Here is a 14,063-nt window from a genome sequence, read left to right on the forward strand (position 1 = left end):
TAGTGGCATCCCCTGATAGGGTGACTTCGTGTGTGTGTGTGTGTGTATACGTGAAATATATATCTTGGTGGGATTGTGTGGTAAAGTGAAACCAATATGTTTTGTGTGTTTGATCACTTTTGTTTTGTGAAGTGATTTGGAGAAAAACAAATGAATTTAGAAAAGAATGTACTGTACTATTGGCTTTGAGTTTTGAAAGAAGTATGTACGATTTTGGTGAATGTTTTGAGGTGTGAAAACGATATTTGAAAATGATTTTTATTATGTTTTGAGATCGGTGGAGTAGTGAAAAAATATTTTGAGGGGGTCGGTTATATTGTTTTGAAAGTGCTTTGAGTTGTGGAAAAGACAATTCTAAAGAGTGCAACTGTGAAAATCATTTTATTGAGTTTTGTGAAACATTTTTAGGTCGAGTGTGGCCTCTTTAAATATTTTGGTCTTTGTATCGAGGGTCATAATGATGATTGAGGGAGAGCAAATTGGGAACCAATCCCTTGGGTGAAAGGCCTTATTTATTAGAGATCTAGTCTGTTTGCAATTGTACTCATGGGGATAACTACACGGTTATTGTGATTCATGAATACCTTTTTAAAAGAAGTCTCAAGAGTATTGTCCAAGAGGGACCTTGATTTCAGATTGATTTGTAACAATATAAAGATCATTATCTAGTTCGTTTTGAGCTGCTCTCAGTGCTTTGTCGAAGTTGACTGATCTGCATAGGCGGATTTCCTGATTTCGCCTTTCATGCATCTTTTCTCCTTTATTTTCTCCTATTCTTCACAGGAATCCTAAAACAATAAAACAAACATTAATACTTTCTATTAACAGAAATAGCTTGACAAAATTCAAGGAAATATTAATATAAAGGGGAAATTACAGGTCATTCCCTGTACTTTTAGGGTGTCGACAGTTCAGTCCATGCTATCTTAATTTTAACAAGTTACTCCCCAGACATTCAAATCTTACACAATGTGGTCCAAAATGACTATTTTACCCCTCACTTCCTCTCTCTCTCTCTCTCTCTCTCTCTCTCTCTCTCTCTCTCTCTCTCTCCCTCTCTCTCTCTCTCTCTCTCTCTCTCTCTCTCTCTCTCTCTCTCTCTCTCCCTCCCCCCCCCCTTCTGATCTCCTCGATCTGTTCTTCATCTTAACCATTTTACTCAGAAAATATATCCATACCAATATCATACCCAGGAAGCTTATTTCTTCCTCGTATCTATTCTCAGACAAAATCAACTGATCTTGATTTTTTTCTTAATAAACCCAGATCATACCCACAACTTATAACCAAGTTTTTTGCACAAGATCAAGCACAAACTCATACCCAGAAAACCAAGAACAATTTCTATTCTTCAATACACCAAGTACCCATATTGTACAATCAATTATAGTAATTGAATCTTATGTTAACTCAATTATATAAACCTCAATTATATCATGTTGACTGCAATTATATGGTTTATGCCATCCAGAAGACAAGAATTCAAGATTCAAGATCAACTGGAAAATGGAAATAGCTGAAATTTGAAAACTTGAAATCAACCTATTTCAACAATTCAAGGCTACGGTCTAATGGGTCAATACCATGCTAAGAAGTAAGAACTAACAGTCCAACAACTCAACTAGTGACAAGTCATAAGATCAAATCAAGTAATCGACAAATCATCAAATATTCAAATGGAAATCGACTAAAGATTGGAGGAGGAGAAGACTAAGGAGCCGACCCGCCTGACCGAGCCGTCGCCACTCGCCGAGAAGCAGAAGAAAAAGGAGACCCGGAGAGGGAAAGAGAGTTCAGGGGCGGTACCTGGAGGGTGGAGGTGGAAACACCGAGACGGGTTGCTGGAGCAGTCGGGAGTGCCGAAGTGCTCCAAGGACTCAAGGAGGAAATCGAGGAATGGAGGATTCCAGTTAGGGCTGTTCGGCGGAGGAGAAAAACTAGCCCAGAAAAAAACTCGACGGCACCAATGCAAAGCCCTAGATCCAGAGGTTTTTGCAACAATTAGTGAAGAACATCATGCACCTCAAAATGAATCATGCCAATTAATCCTCTTAGATTGACAAAATTAGGCACACCCATCAATCAATTTGGCCTTAATTCAATATTTGAATATCGCCGGTGAGGAAAACAAGAACATACCAACCTGATCGATCATGTTGGGCAATCAACCCACTGCCACAACTTGAGAGAGAGAGAGAGAGAGAGAGAGAGAGAGAGAGAAGGAGAGATTTCATCTACAGCACAGCATCTGCAGCACTAGCCCTTCCGACGACCAAGACCAGTGACCCCGAGATCTTGAGAAGTTGGTATCATCGACACCGATGAGCCAGACGCCGGCGACCAAGAAGGTCAGATCGGCCGCTCCTGTTTTGACGACCTGGGGTGCACACGATCTTCATCTTCGGCTTCTGATCCATCGATCACCTCTCTCTCACGATTTTTTTGTGTCTGGGTAAATGGTTAAGATGAAGAACATATCGAGGAGAGAAGAGGGGGGGAGAGAGAGAGAGAGAGACAAAAAAAAAAAAAAAAAGGAAGTGAGGGGTAAAATAGTCATTTTGGACTACATTGTGTGAGATTTGAATGTCTGGGGAGTAACTTATTAAAATTAAGATAGCAGGGACTGAACTGTCGACGCCCTAAAAGTACAGGGAGTGACCAGTAATTTGCTCTAATATAAATGTTGAACATTATGCTCCTATCAAATAACCCCACACTTAGCTTTCGCTAGTCCCTTAGCAAAATCAAAACCAAGAAAATAAAACATAGACTCGAAAGATTCAAAACAAACTATGCCTTCAACATTGTTGTTTCAAAAATCTCTTACTTTCATAGTATCAAGATTAGCACGCAATCAAGAGTCAATCATAAGTAATTCGAGGGTTAATTAAAACATCTATTCCACATATAAACATATAAGACACGGGGGTGACAATGGTGATAGGTGGAGCTCAGCATGTATCCAACAAGTATGATTCAACCTCACAGGATTCACCACTCTTTCTTCTCTTATATCAAGGCTAACGCTTAAAAGTTTTTCACTCAAATATATGTGAGAGATGATAATATTTTCGACAAACAAAAAGCTCACATATATAAAGAAAGGAAGGCTATGTAGAAATTTATATATTTTTTCTTTTACGATCCCATGAAGGATACCAACTACTTGCCAAATGGACTGAACCATATGCTGAACTCTTATAACCAATCTCCACAGATCAAAGACTACCCATCTTAAGGATCAAAGAGGTCATAATTCAAGGTTGTAATGGGGCCACGGTTTAGGGTTTAAAGAAACGAAAGGGTAAGGAAAAGTCACAAAATATTCTAAAAACCTAGCGGAGCCTTCATTGAAGCATTGAGACGTCTTCATGTACTCACCAAAGCATCTTGCGATGTTAAACTTCTTGTGTGTGTCTTTACTGAGGCTCGAATGTCATTGTATTGGGCCCTTGCTTTATTCTAACCTTCTTTTAAACACTTGTGAAATATGACAAAGACCAAATTCATCTTGCTGAGGCCTTCACTTCAAAATAAACTCCTTATCCATAATGGAGGGACTAAAATCCACAAATACTTACACTTTTTTTTTTCTCATTGCCGTACACATTTTTTTTCATTCTTCTTTTCTATTTTTCTTTGTTTTTTCCGGCATATATTTTTTTTTCTTTCATGGACAAGCCTTTCCCCTCATCTTCATAATCCATGATGCCACCTTGTCTCAGAGTTAAAACTCCACTAAATCTTTAGAACAAGGGTAGGGATATAACTATACTAAGGTTCAAGGGTTAGGATTTTGAGGGTGATTAAAGAAAAAGGTTTAAATGTAGGCTTAAAGGGGTTAAACTAGGGGGTGCACATGATGTGTGCACAAAATGGGGACACATGTTATTTTTGGCTTTGGTGGAAGTTCTTAGGTGTCTTTATCCTTTCCGAAATCAGGGACATGTATTGATAAAAGTTTCGACCCGTCCAAGAGCAAGTTCTAGTAATCTCTAGAGTCCGTTAAACTTAATCTGTGGCAAGCAGTCAATCAAAAAGAAAGATAATGAGATCACTAAGCATTGCCAAGAAAATAAGAGTATAATTTTCAATAAACACTTACAAAGAATGGCAAATAGGCTCAAATTCTCACAATGGTTATTATGAATCAAAACTCATCATCAACATGCTCATAATTCTGTACCAAGGCCAACTAAAAGCGACATCTACTACTCCATCATATGCTTTATATATATTACAATTAACCAAAGAATTATTTTAACATCATCTCAATATTGTGATCCTCTTTTATCTATAATTTCAGAGATATAGGTTCATCCTAGATAGTTGAAAGGCAACTTAAGACTCAAAAAACAAAACAAAAACTGAAAAACAAGAACTAAAGACTCCAAAAGAAAGAAAAAAACTAACAGAAATTTTTTGGATTTTTGAAATTTTTCAATTTTTTTTTGGTATTTTCAATAAGACTCAAATTTGACAAATTCCCTTCCCCCACACTTGAATCATACATTGCCCTCAATGTATGGAAAATTAAATTAAATCAAACAATGCATAATAGAAGCGCAAAGAAAGGAAATCACAAGATTCAAAGGTAGAAAAGTGGAAAAAGTGTATAGAAAATCTCCCCTTTGTAGACCTCCCATGCTCACGATCATTGAAGATGACAACAAAGACACCAACCTCAAGACCATAAGGCCTTGACTTCCTAACATAAGCTCCAGGCTAAATTGACTCCAAGGAAGAAGTAGTTCAGAGCAAAAAAGGAAGAAATCATTTTTTTGCATCTTTTGAAACCACAAATTTGTGTCATTAGCCCATGTTTCAAGCCTCATTACTTTTTGATGCAGCGTCAGATGATTGAGATATCACTTGGAGGTGAAATTTGATGTTGCTAGCTTTCTGTACATATGTGGAATATCTCCTAAATCCAAGTGCTGTGAAAGTTATAGTCCTGCAAAGTTAGAGAAAAAACAGGAAATTGAACAGAAAATCTGTCAGAATGACCTTTTCCCACTCAAACCTTTATTCCGGGAGCATCCCTGGTCCATTGGAAGAGAGTTTTGGCATGCATGTAATACACATCTAGAGCTTTAATTCCATATAAAGAACGACTCAATTGGACTACGGGAACTATTCCCTGTTTTGCCTTTTATGTGAGCTGACCTTTCTGCATTCAAACTGGAATTGCAGGAGCATAACAAGCTCAAATCTGGATCTGTCAAAACTGTTAGAAACTAGAATCGGAGGGCTTTTGATCCATATATTACACGCCTCCTAACTCTAAGGGAGCTAAAAACTGCAGCCAGTCAAAGTGGACTAATCTGCACGGCTGGACTCTGTTTTGCACCAAAAGTGACGTTTTTTCATACTTTCCTTACCTATTGAACCTGCACAAAAAACTAAAAACATAAAACAAGAACAAAATATAAAACAAAGAAATAGAATAAAAGGAATAAAGACAGCGTCCTTAGAAATTGAAGCTTGAATGCTACTATCTTTCTTCTCCATTCATTCATCAGGTTGTCTCCCAAGAAGCGCTTGAATTTAACGTCTTTCAGCCAGACGGTACCTCCATTTAGTCTGCAAGTTGTGGGGGGTTTGGGAGGGGTGCTCCTCCACAACATGATCCACAAAAACTTCATAGTAGAGTTTTAAGCGATGGCCATTCACTTGAACTCGCTTCCTGTACGAAATACAAGCTAAACAAATGGATGAAATAATCACAAGAATATACATGTGTAATTAACGTAAATTTGTATAGAAAAATTAAAACAAGTATATATATATATATATATATCAACAAGTATAAAATGTAAAAATAAGTGATTTTTTAATCCTCGGCAATGGCGCAAAAAATTGATACGTCCAAAATAGACGCTCAACTTAACCCTGTAAAATGTAGTTGTTAGTATAGAATAAGTAAGGATCATTCAAGCAGGAGATTGAGGGTACACAAGTAATTACATAAAGAATCAAAATATGAATATAAGTATGTACGAAAATAATGAAAGAATGTATGAACAGTAAATTATAAAAAAAAAGGGTTTTGGGTTTTGTAACTCAGAAATTAAAATAAAACATATAAACAATACGGGATTTACAATGATATGAATGAAGATGTTAGAGACTCGGAAATCACTACCAAAACATGTTCGAGACAAGTTTATTATCCTAGTTTCAATTACTAAGTCATGAAAATGTTTCAATCAAGAACAAACTGTGAACGCACTACATAAGTTCTTATTACTTCCCTAGATTACTTAGGCAAGATGAACGCACAATTACTAAGCCTTTAGAACAAACAATCAAGGTATATAATGCTATCCTATCAACAATTTATTCTAAGCATTAAGCATATGTGGAAGTTTGATCGAAAAAAGTATGCAAAACTAGTGTGGAAAGCCTACTTAGCATGCAATCTTTTTTATTTGGTTTCACCTATTGTCCTATAGGTTTTACTACCATTGAAATAAGCATTATTAATGGTTTAGGAGATTAAAACAGATATTTCTAGCCCCACTCACATGATCATAATATTTTATGTGTGCATTCATAAAACATAAACATGCAAGAGTTATCTGTAAACCAAAACAAAATAAACAAATTCACAACAAAGTAGTTTCAAAACTAAGAATCAAAATATTGTCAAAAACATATCTTAGGGGCTTCAAACCTCGCCCTTAACTAAATTACTGCTTAACAAAAGTAATTTAGTTATACATTGTCATAGTATAATAAAAATAGAGAAAAAGAAACAGAAGGCTGGCGAATGAATAAGAAAGAGAGACAGAAGAGAAGGTAAATGGTGCGGTCGTCTTCATTGTGTTGCAGAGGCTCTTTATATAGGGGATACACATCCCTAGTTTCCTTCTTCAACTCTGCTTGTAATTTGGTTGAGGTTTCCTTCGATTGGTGCACAATTTAATTACTTTCAACCCAAAAAAATATTCCATGTCATCAAGATTGAGTCATCATCTCCAATTTGTATCCAAGTAAGATTGGGGAAGCCTTTGGACATCATAAACTCTAGAATCTTCATGTAAATATAAATTCCCGTCAAAAACCAGATTCACGTGCAGCTTGACTTCCCTGCACTCAATGGGCTATAACGTCTTCTAGAAAAATGATATCGATGAACCGTAAAAAGCTGTGGAAACTAGGCATCTGAGGCTTTCCAACATAATGAAGATCATTATCTTGTTCGTTCTGAGCTGCTCTCAATGCTCTGTCGAAGTTGACTGATCTGCACATACGGATTTCCAACCAATGCTGAATTTGAAACACCATCACGAGGGAGGAGACATAGGCGTCCCGAGATTGGTTGGCCGGAGCAGCAATATTTGTTGCCTCTCGGAAGCAGCACTAGGATTAGCGCAAGAGGGAACGTCGTTAGGGAGAGCCTAGGGTTTGCCATCATTTTTAGTTATTACTAATTAAGATCCAAGGTCAACTTGTTTAATTAGATTTGATCATTATATATTATTTATTTGAGAATCAAAATATTGTTTAGAATCATCCGTGCTGTAAAAAAATATGTATAAAATACTATGATTTGGATTAACAAAAAAATCTTTATAATTGTCTATTTTTTTGGTCCACATTTACCGGAAACGCTGATCTCCTCGGCGAACCGCAATCCGGAAATGACGCACCTAATCGCAGTTCGTTCGCAACTCAGATCGCTAGGTTAAGCGATCCCTTATCGGTCCTCCATCTAACTTGATGCTTACCTGTCTGCTGTTCTTGAATTTGATGTTTCCTCCATCTTCTGCAACTCTCTGGCTCGGCTTGATTATTCTCTTCTTCTTTTTTTAGGTTTGTTATTTTATTTTTATTTTTTAGAGAATGTTTTATCTTCTTCCTTTTTCGGAAGAGATTTTTGTTCTTATATATTACCTTTGAAATAAAAAGATAATAGCTATTATTTTATCCAAACAAAAAAGAGATAATGAATATTTTCTGTTATTTATAATTTTACCTCTTTACCCATTCTAATTAATGAGGTTTTCATAGTATTTGTATAAGGGATAGTTACGTAAAAACAATTAGCTATTAAGATTATGATTAACTAATATATCCTAGCGTACCGCATACGGGGTATCCGTACCACAACGTTCCGCATTTCAGGTAATACTAGTTCGGTCCTCCAAGAATCAATTGTTGGTTTCGCCACGGGATGAAAGTACCATATAATGTAGACAGCTTCCTTACAAATTTTTTTGTGATTGAATTAAGGACTAAATACTGTTTAGTTTTTGGACTTTTGACCAAAAAACATTTCAGTCTCTAGCCTTCTAATTTCACATGTTCAGTCCTTATACTTCAAGATTTCGGACCAATAGGTCATTTCCGTCTAAAACCTCCGTTAAGTAGTTGACGTGGCAATTTTTCGACATCAAAATGTCTATTATGCCCTCAGTTCTTTTTTTTCTAATAATTTTTTTTTCTTTTTTCTGTTTTTTCTTTTTCTTTTTATCTCTTCTTCTTCCTTCTTCAAGCTCCATGAAATCTCCGCTGTCAAGTTTTGCAACTTCAAACTCAATCCGGCATCTCTTCCCCAATCTACATCTACCTCCACCTCATCATCTCCTACCCAGATGACGTTCATGAGCAGAGTCATCTCCACTATCAATCAAAAATTCCAATTGATACAAGACAAATAACTGAAAAAGTATTGCAGAAAGATACGAGACAAATGCAAAACAGATTTCATCTCATATACAAGGCAAAAGAGATGCAATTAATTCGAACCAAGCTTGAAGAAAGTCGAGCCTAGAAATCAAAGAGAGAAAGACGAGGGGCTTTTCATCAACAGCAGCTTTGTCAACAACAAACCCACCTCTGTTCTTCATGTGAGAAGAAGCCCAAGCTCACCCACTTCGGCATCCACTCTCTCCTCCTCCTCAAACGCGGCGGCGGCAATCCAACTTCTAACTAAGATCAAAACTTGACCACTCAAATCACAATCAAACAACAAAACCAAATCACACATTGCACAAGAACTCGCCGAAGAATCGAGGCGTCGGCCTCGAAGAAATCGCCGGAGATGTTGCTACAAATCAAGAAGCAAAACGCCGCCGTATTTCCAGACTCGATCTGAGCAAAAGCCATCAAGTCCCAGCTGACAGCGTTTCAATCTGGGTTTTTGATCAAGAAGATTGATATGGGTCTCGATCTTCAAGTGCTTCTGCAAAAACACCAAGTCTACAAATTGGTAAAATCTGGCAATCTCATGGTAATTTTTCTACTTCTCTGTCCTTTCCTTGCATCCGTGTTCTTCGTCTCACCAATTCGAAGCTGTCGGCGTTGAGGATCCGGAGGTTGAGCTTGAAGGAGGTGGGATCGATGGAGATAAGGTCGAAGCTAGGCGGGTTCCTTGGGCTTCGAGGGGAGGTGAGATCGATCAGTGGCTTAGAGTTTGGGGCGGCGAGATTTGAGGGCGGAGAGATTTGAGGGGTTGAGAGAGAGAAGTCTCGATAAGTGAAAGAAAAAAATTTTAAAAAAAAATTAAGGAAAAAAAAAGGAATGTGAGGGTATAACAGACTTTTTATTGTAGACGAATTGACACGTCAGCAACATGACGGTGTTTTTTTACGGAGAGTAACGGAATGGACCTATTTGTCCAAATTCTGAAAGTACAATGACTAAACATGTGAAATTAGAAAGCCAGGGACTGAAGTATTTTTTTGTCAAAAGCTTAAGGACTAAAAAGTATTTAGTCCTTGAATTAATAAAGATAAAAAAAAAAAAAAAACAACAAATTGTTGAAGATACCTATTTAATTGTTCAACGGTGTTTTAGTAAAATTAAAAGGCGTACTTAACCTTTTTAAGTATTTAAAAAGGTAAATTAGAGGTTCAATATGTAGAAGAGGTCTAACTATCAAATGGAGGTTCAATATTATTTACACAAATCTAATGACTCTCCCTTCTCTCTCTCGCAAAACTCTAAGGTCGAAACCGGCCTTTAGTGACGGTGGCACAGCAAAATTCCTGACTCTTGATAGAGAGGTTTCTCAGCCACGTTGTGGCTCTACATCTTGGATTTGGAAGGGTGGCGACGTCTCTCTTTCCTCTCCCTTCCTTGGTGACGGCAATGCTTGGCTTCGATGTCCCTTGAATCTATGGTTGGATTTGTTTTGTCTTCTGGATGGATCGGATATGCTGCAGGCAACCATCTTGGCTGAGATGGAATGGGTTTCATTGCCTTCAACCCCGTCAGCGGTAGGCAGGGCAGGGCGATTCGCTGCCGTATTTGGGTTAGGTGATGTGGGACAGGGAATCGATGATGACTGGATTGTTCAGGCCAGTTTGGATTCAGATCCTATCACATGGGATTGGTTGATTTTTATGGTGGCTGAGGATGACGTGATCGCTGGTGAACCGGAGTCCCTTTTGGCGGCAATGATTGCAGTTGGGCTGTAGTTAGACTGTGACGGTGTTGATGGTGATCTTTCTCCTATGTTGGACGGCGGCGAAGGGAAAGGCTGTGGCGGCAATGGTGGTGGTAGTCCTGCTGAGGGTGGCCGCTGTTTGGTCTCTAGGAATGCTAGGGTTTGTTTCTGGGCTCTAAGACTGTCGGGCCTGGAGTGGACTTCTGCTCATGGTTGGAGTCTTTGGGCTTGCTTTTGGACGGTGGACTTCCTATGTGTTGTATGGGTCTCTTGTTGGGCTATTTGATTGGGGATTCTCAATTTGGGCTGCTCTGATGAATGAAGATGGAGCGGATGATGATATGTCATCCTCTACTCCTAATTTTATTTAATTTTTTTATCTTGGTTGCAAAAACCAGTAGCTCTGAGGGTTTTTTATTCTTACTTCGGAGTTTCTCGGTTTTTGTTTGAAATAATGGCGCGTGAACTTGCTAAAAGGTGGGTGTACTAGGGATATATATATTGGGTTCTTGTTCTTGTTTTGAATAGGAGTCTTAGGGTGCTCTGAGGAACGATTCTTTCTGTCGACCCCATAGGAGTGTTTCATTTTTGTACTGCTTGCTGAATCTATATAATAGGTTGACCTCTTTTGATCAAAAAAAAAAAAAAAATCAAGTGGAGGTTTACCCTTTATAAAATTTGACAGAAGGTGAAATTATTAATATATATAAAAAAAAAAAAAAATTCTTCAAGAATAGCACACTCTTTCTCCGGTATATTGTGACGGGTAAACCACTTTACTCCTGAGACAAAAAAGCACCGACAAACTATCCAGTATCCACTCCCGCAGCCTCCGAAAATGTCAGCGGAATCACCAATCCGGTTCGGAATTCTGGGCTGCGCCGAAATAGCCCGAAAGATATCACGTGCCATCACTCTCGCCCCCAACGCCACTCTTTACGCCGTCGGAAGTCGTTCCATTGATAAGGCCACCGCGTTCGCCAGGGCCAACAACTTCCCTCCCAACGCCAGAATCTACGGCTCCTACGACGCCCTTTTGGACGACCCTGACGTCGACGCCGTCTATGTCCCCCTCCCTACCAGCCTGCACATCCAGTGGGCCGTCGTCGCGGCCCAGAAGAAGAAGCACATCTTGCTTGAGAAGCCCGTCGCGCTGAACGTGGCGGAGTTTGACAGAATCGTTGAGGCCTGTGAATCCAATGGGGTGCAGCTCATGGATGGTACCATGTGGATGCATCATCCCAGGACTGCCAAGATGTGTGAGTTTCTCTCTGATGCCAACCGTTTTGGTCAGCTCAAAACGGTATGTGTTATCTTCTTCTATTCATTCAGATTGGTTGTAATTTCTACTTTACAAGGATAGACAACTGTTTAGGGAGCATGCTTAGTTTCGTAAAATGGAGGCAAATTTCAACGCTGGCGAGTAGTAAGTAGCCAATTGTGTGGTTAGGCAGGGTTGACTATTGGGTTGCTTAGTGGATCATGACCATGTGGTGTTTATGGGGGAAGACAAGCTTGGACTTTGAAAATCGCTTGTTTATGTGATTGGGTCAAGTTTACAAGAAACTAAGGCTAACAATCGCCTGTTTATGTGATTGGGACAAGTTATTCATGTCTGTTGAGTGCCGGTTGCCTAAACAGCTGTTCACAATTTGCAAGGAAAAGAAATATAAAAAAATTGGATAAGTGATGTAGGATGAGGTTTAATGAGGGTTTACTATTTGAACATGCACTTTAAATGGAAAATCATGGTTTGCTAGTACGAACTGGAGAGATATTCAGTGTACTATGGTTTTCTATTTATTGTGATTCAGTGTACTATGGTTTTCTTTTTATTGTGATTAAGGATGTGGGGTTTTAGTTGCGTGAGAGGAGGGAAAAGGATTGGGAGTAAAATGAGATGGAAGGGGAAAAAGAAAAAGAAAATAGGAAATGGTATGGCTTGGAACAAAGTTGTAACTCATATCCTTTTGTATGTTATCTGAATCTGCATAAAAAATAGAACAGGACAATAACCAAAGAACATTCTCATCTGCCCATATCCTGCTCATTCAAATTTTCTAAATGTAGTTAAACATCTGAAATGAACCCCAAGAGTGTTGGCTACTGTTTTCGTGGTGTTAGGTTTAAAACTGGGATGACAATGAAGGGCTGGATGATAAGTTCTCGGTTGTAACCAGTTAAAAATTTACCTCTGTGTTTATGCTGCTAAATGGTTTGAAATGAATTGGTAATTTTTCTGAAAAAAAAACTTAATTGATATTCATGTCTACTCTTATGTGGCTAAAGATTTTGACAGTTCATGTCATAACTCATAAGTAATGTCACACCTGAAAATCACCTAGACCCTTTGGTGGCATAGTAATTGCTGCAAATATATATTTCGTAGAAGAAGTTCAAATTGCAGTGGCAGAGATTAGAGGAGTTTCAATCTGTGTCAGCTAATGTATTTCAATCTCTGTTTCTTCTATTTTCTTTAAGACAGTCTCTTTGTTGGCCACAGATACACACCTGCTTTACATTTGCTGCTGATCCTGATTTCCTGAAGAATGATATTCGCGTGAAGCCAGACCTTGATGCTCATGGTGCACTTGGGGATGCAGGGTGGTACTGCATCAGGGCAATCCTGTGGGCTAATAACTATGAACTGCCAAAGACAGTAGTTGCCTTGCGTGGCCCTATATTGAATGAAGCTGGGGTGATTTTATCTTGTGGAGCTTCTCTACACTGGGAAGATGGGAAAGTGGGAACCTTCCACTGCTCTTTCTTGTCAAGTTTGACAATGGATATAACTGCTATTGGTACAAAGGGAACATTACATGCCAGTGGTTTTATTATCCCTCATCGAGAGAAAGAGGCTTCTTTCTCTGTAGCTTCTGAAACTGGATTTGATGAATTTGTGACCAGTTGGGTACCACCGCCAAGTGATCACATTGTTACCACAGATCTTCCACAGGAGGCTCTTATGGTAACAGAGTTTTCTAGCTTGGTAGGGATTGTTAAAAGTGGTTCTACACCTGAGAAGAAATGGCCAATCCTTAGCAGGAAGACACAGCTAGTACTTGATGCTGTCAAGGCATCAATTAAAAAGGGTTTTGACCCTATACCTATTGAATATTAACCGAGGTGTATCTTATCTGTGTCTTCGTCTTCTTTTTTTGCTTGAGGTGTTGTTGCAGCCAATAATAAGATGCCTATCCGTTTTTATGCTTGGTTTGTTAGGTTTATGGCCTCTACCCTCACTCCGGCTCAGGGCCTAGCGAAGCCATATTGTGCGATTTGGTTCATGCTTAGTTTGTCAGGTTTATGGCATCTATCCTCATGTCGGCTCGGGCCTGGTGAAGCCCATAATATGCAATTATGTATAAATGTATGCATGCTTGAATAAAATTAGTTGTAAAAATCTCTATTGAAAGAGACATGGAACTCCTATTTGACTCGGTATGTGAGCTTTGTTTGTTTTTTGCTGATGTATTATTAATCACTACATGTAGGTTTTTTACATGTATTGGAAAGATGATTCTATGATGTTTCAGTTTGCCCTTTTTCTAGATTTGCCATTAAGTGTTTTCTTTTTCTTTTTATTTATTTATTTATTTTCAGACCAATTTTTCAAAAAAGGTAAAAAAAAAGTGTTTATCGAGGATTAATAAACGTTTTATTGGGT

The 14,063-nt window shown here is 38.5% G+C and overlaps 1 protein-coding gene across 1 annotated transcript; it reads left to right on the top strand.

Moving 5' to 3' along the window:
• Nucleotides 1-11,147: 11,147 nt before the first annotated feature.
• On the top strand, nt 11,148-13,943 carry LOC112173426 (uncharacterized oxidoreductase At4g09670). Its single transcript, XM_024311047.2, has 2 exons — nt 11,148-11,699; nt 12,900-13,943. The coding sequence occupies exons 1-2, from the start codon at nt 11,235-11,237 to the stop codon at nt 13,515-13,517; spliced, it is 1,083 nt and encodes a 360-aa protein (XP_024166815.1). The 5' UTR covers nt 11,148-11,234; the 3' UTR covers nt 13,518-13,943.
• The last annotated feature ends 120 nt before the right edge of the window (nt 13,944-14,063 follow it).

The sequence above is a fragment of the Rosa chinensis genome, chromosome 6 (assembly GCF_002994745.2).
Source record: "Rosa chinensis cultivar Old Blush chromosome 6, RchiOBHm-V2, whole genome shotgun sequence".
Lineage (NCBI taxonomy): Eukaryota > Viridiplantae > Streptophyta > Magnoliopsida > Rosales > Rosaceae > Rosa > Rosa chinensis.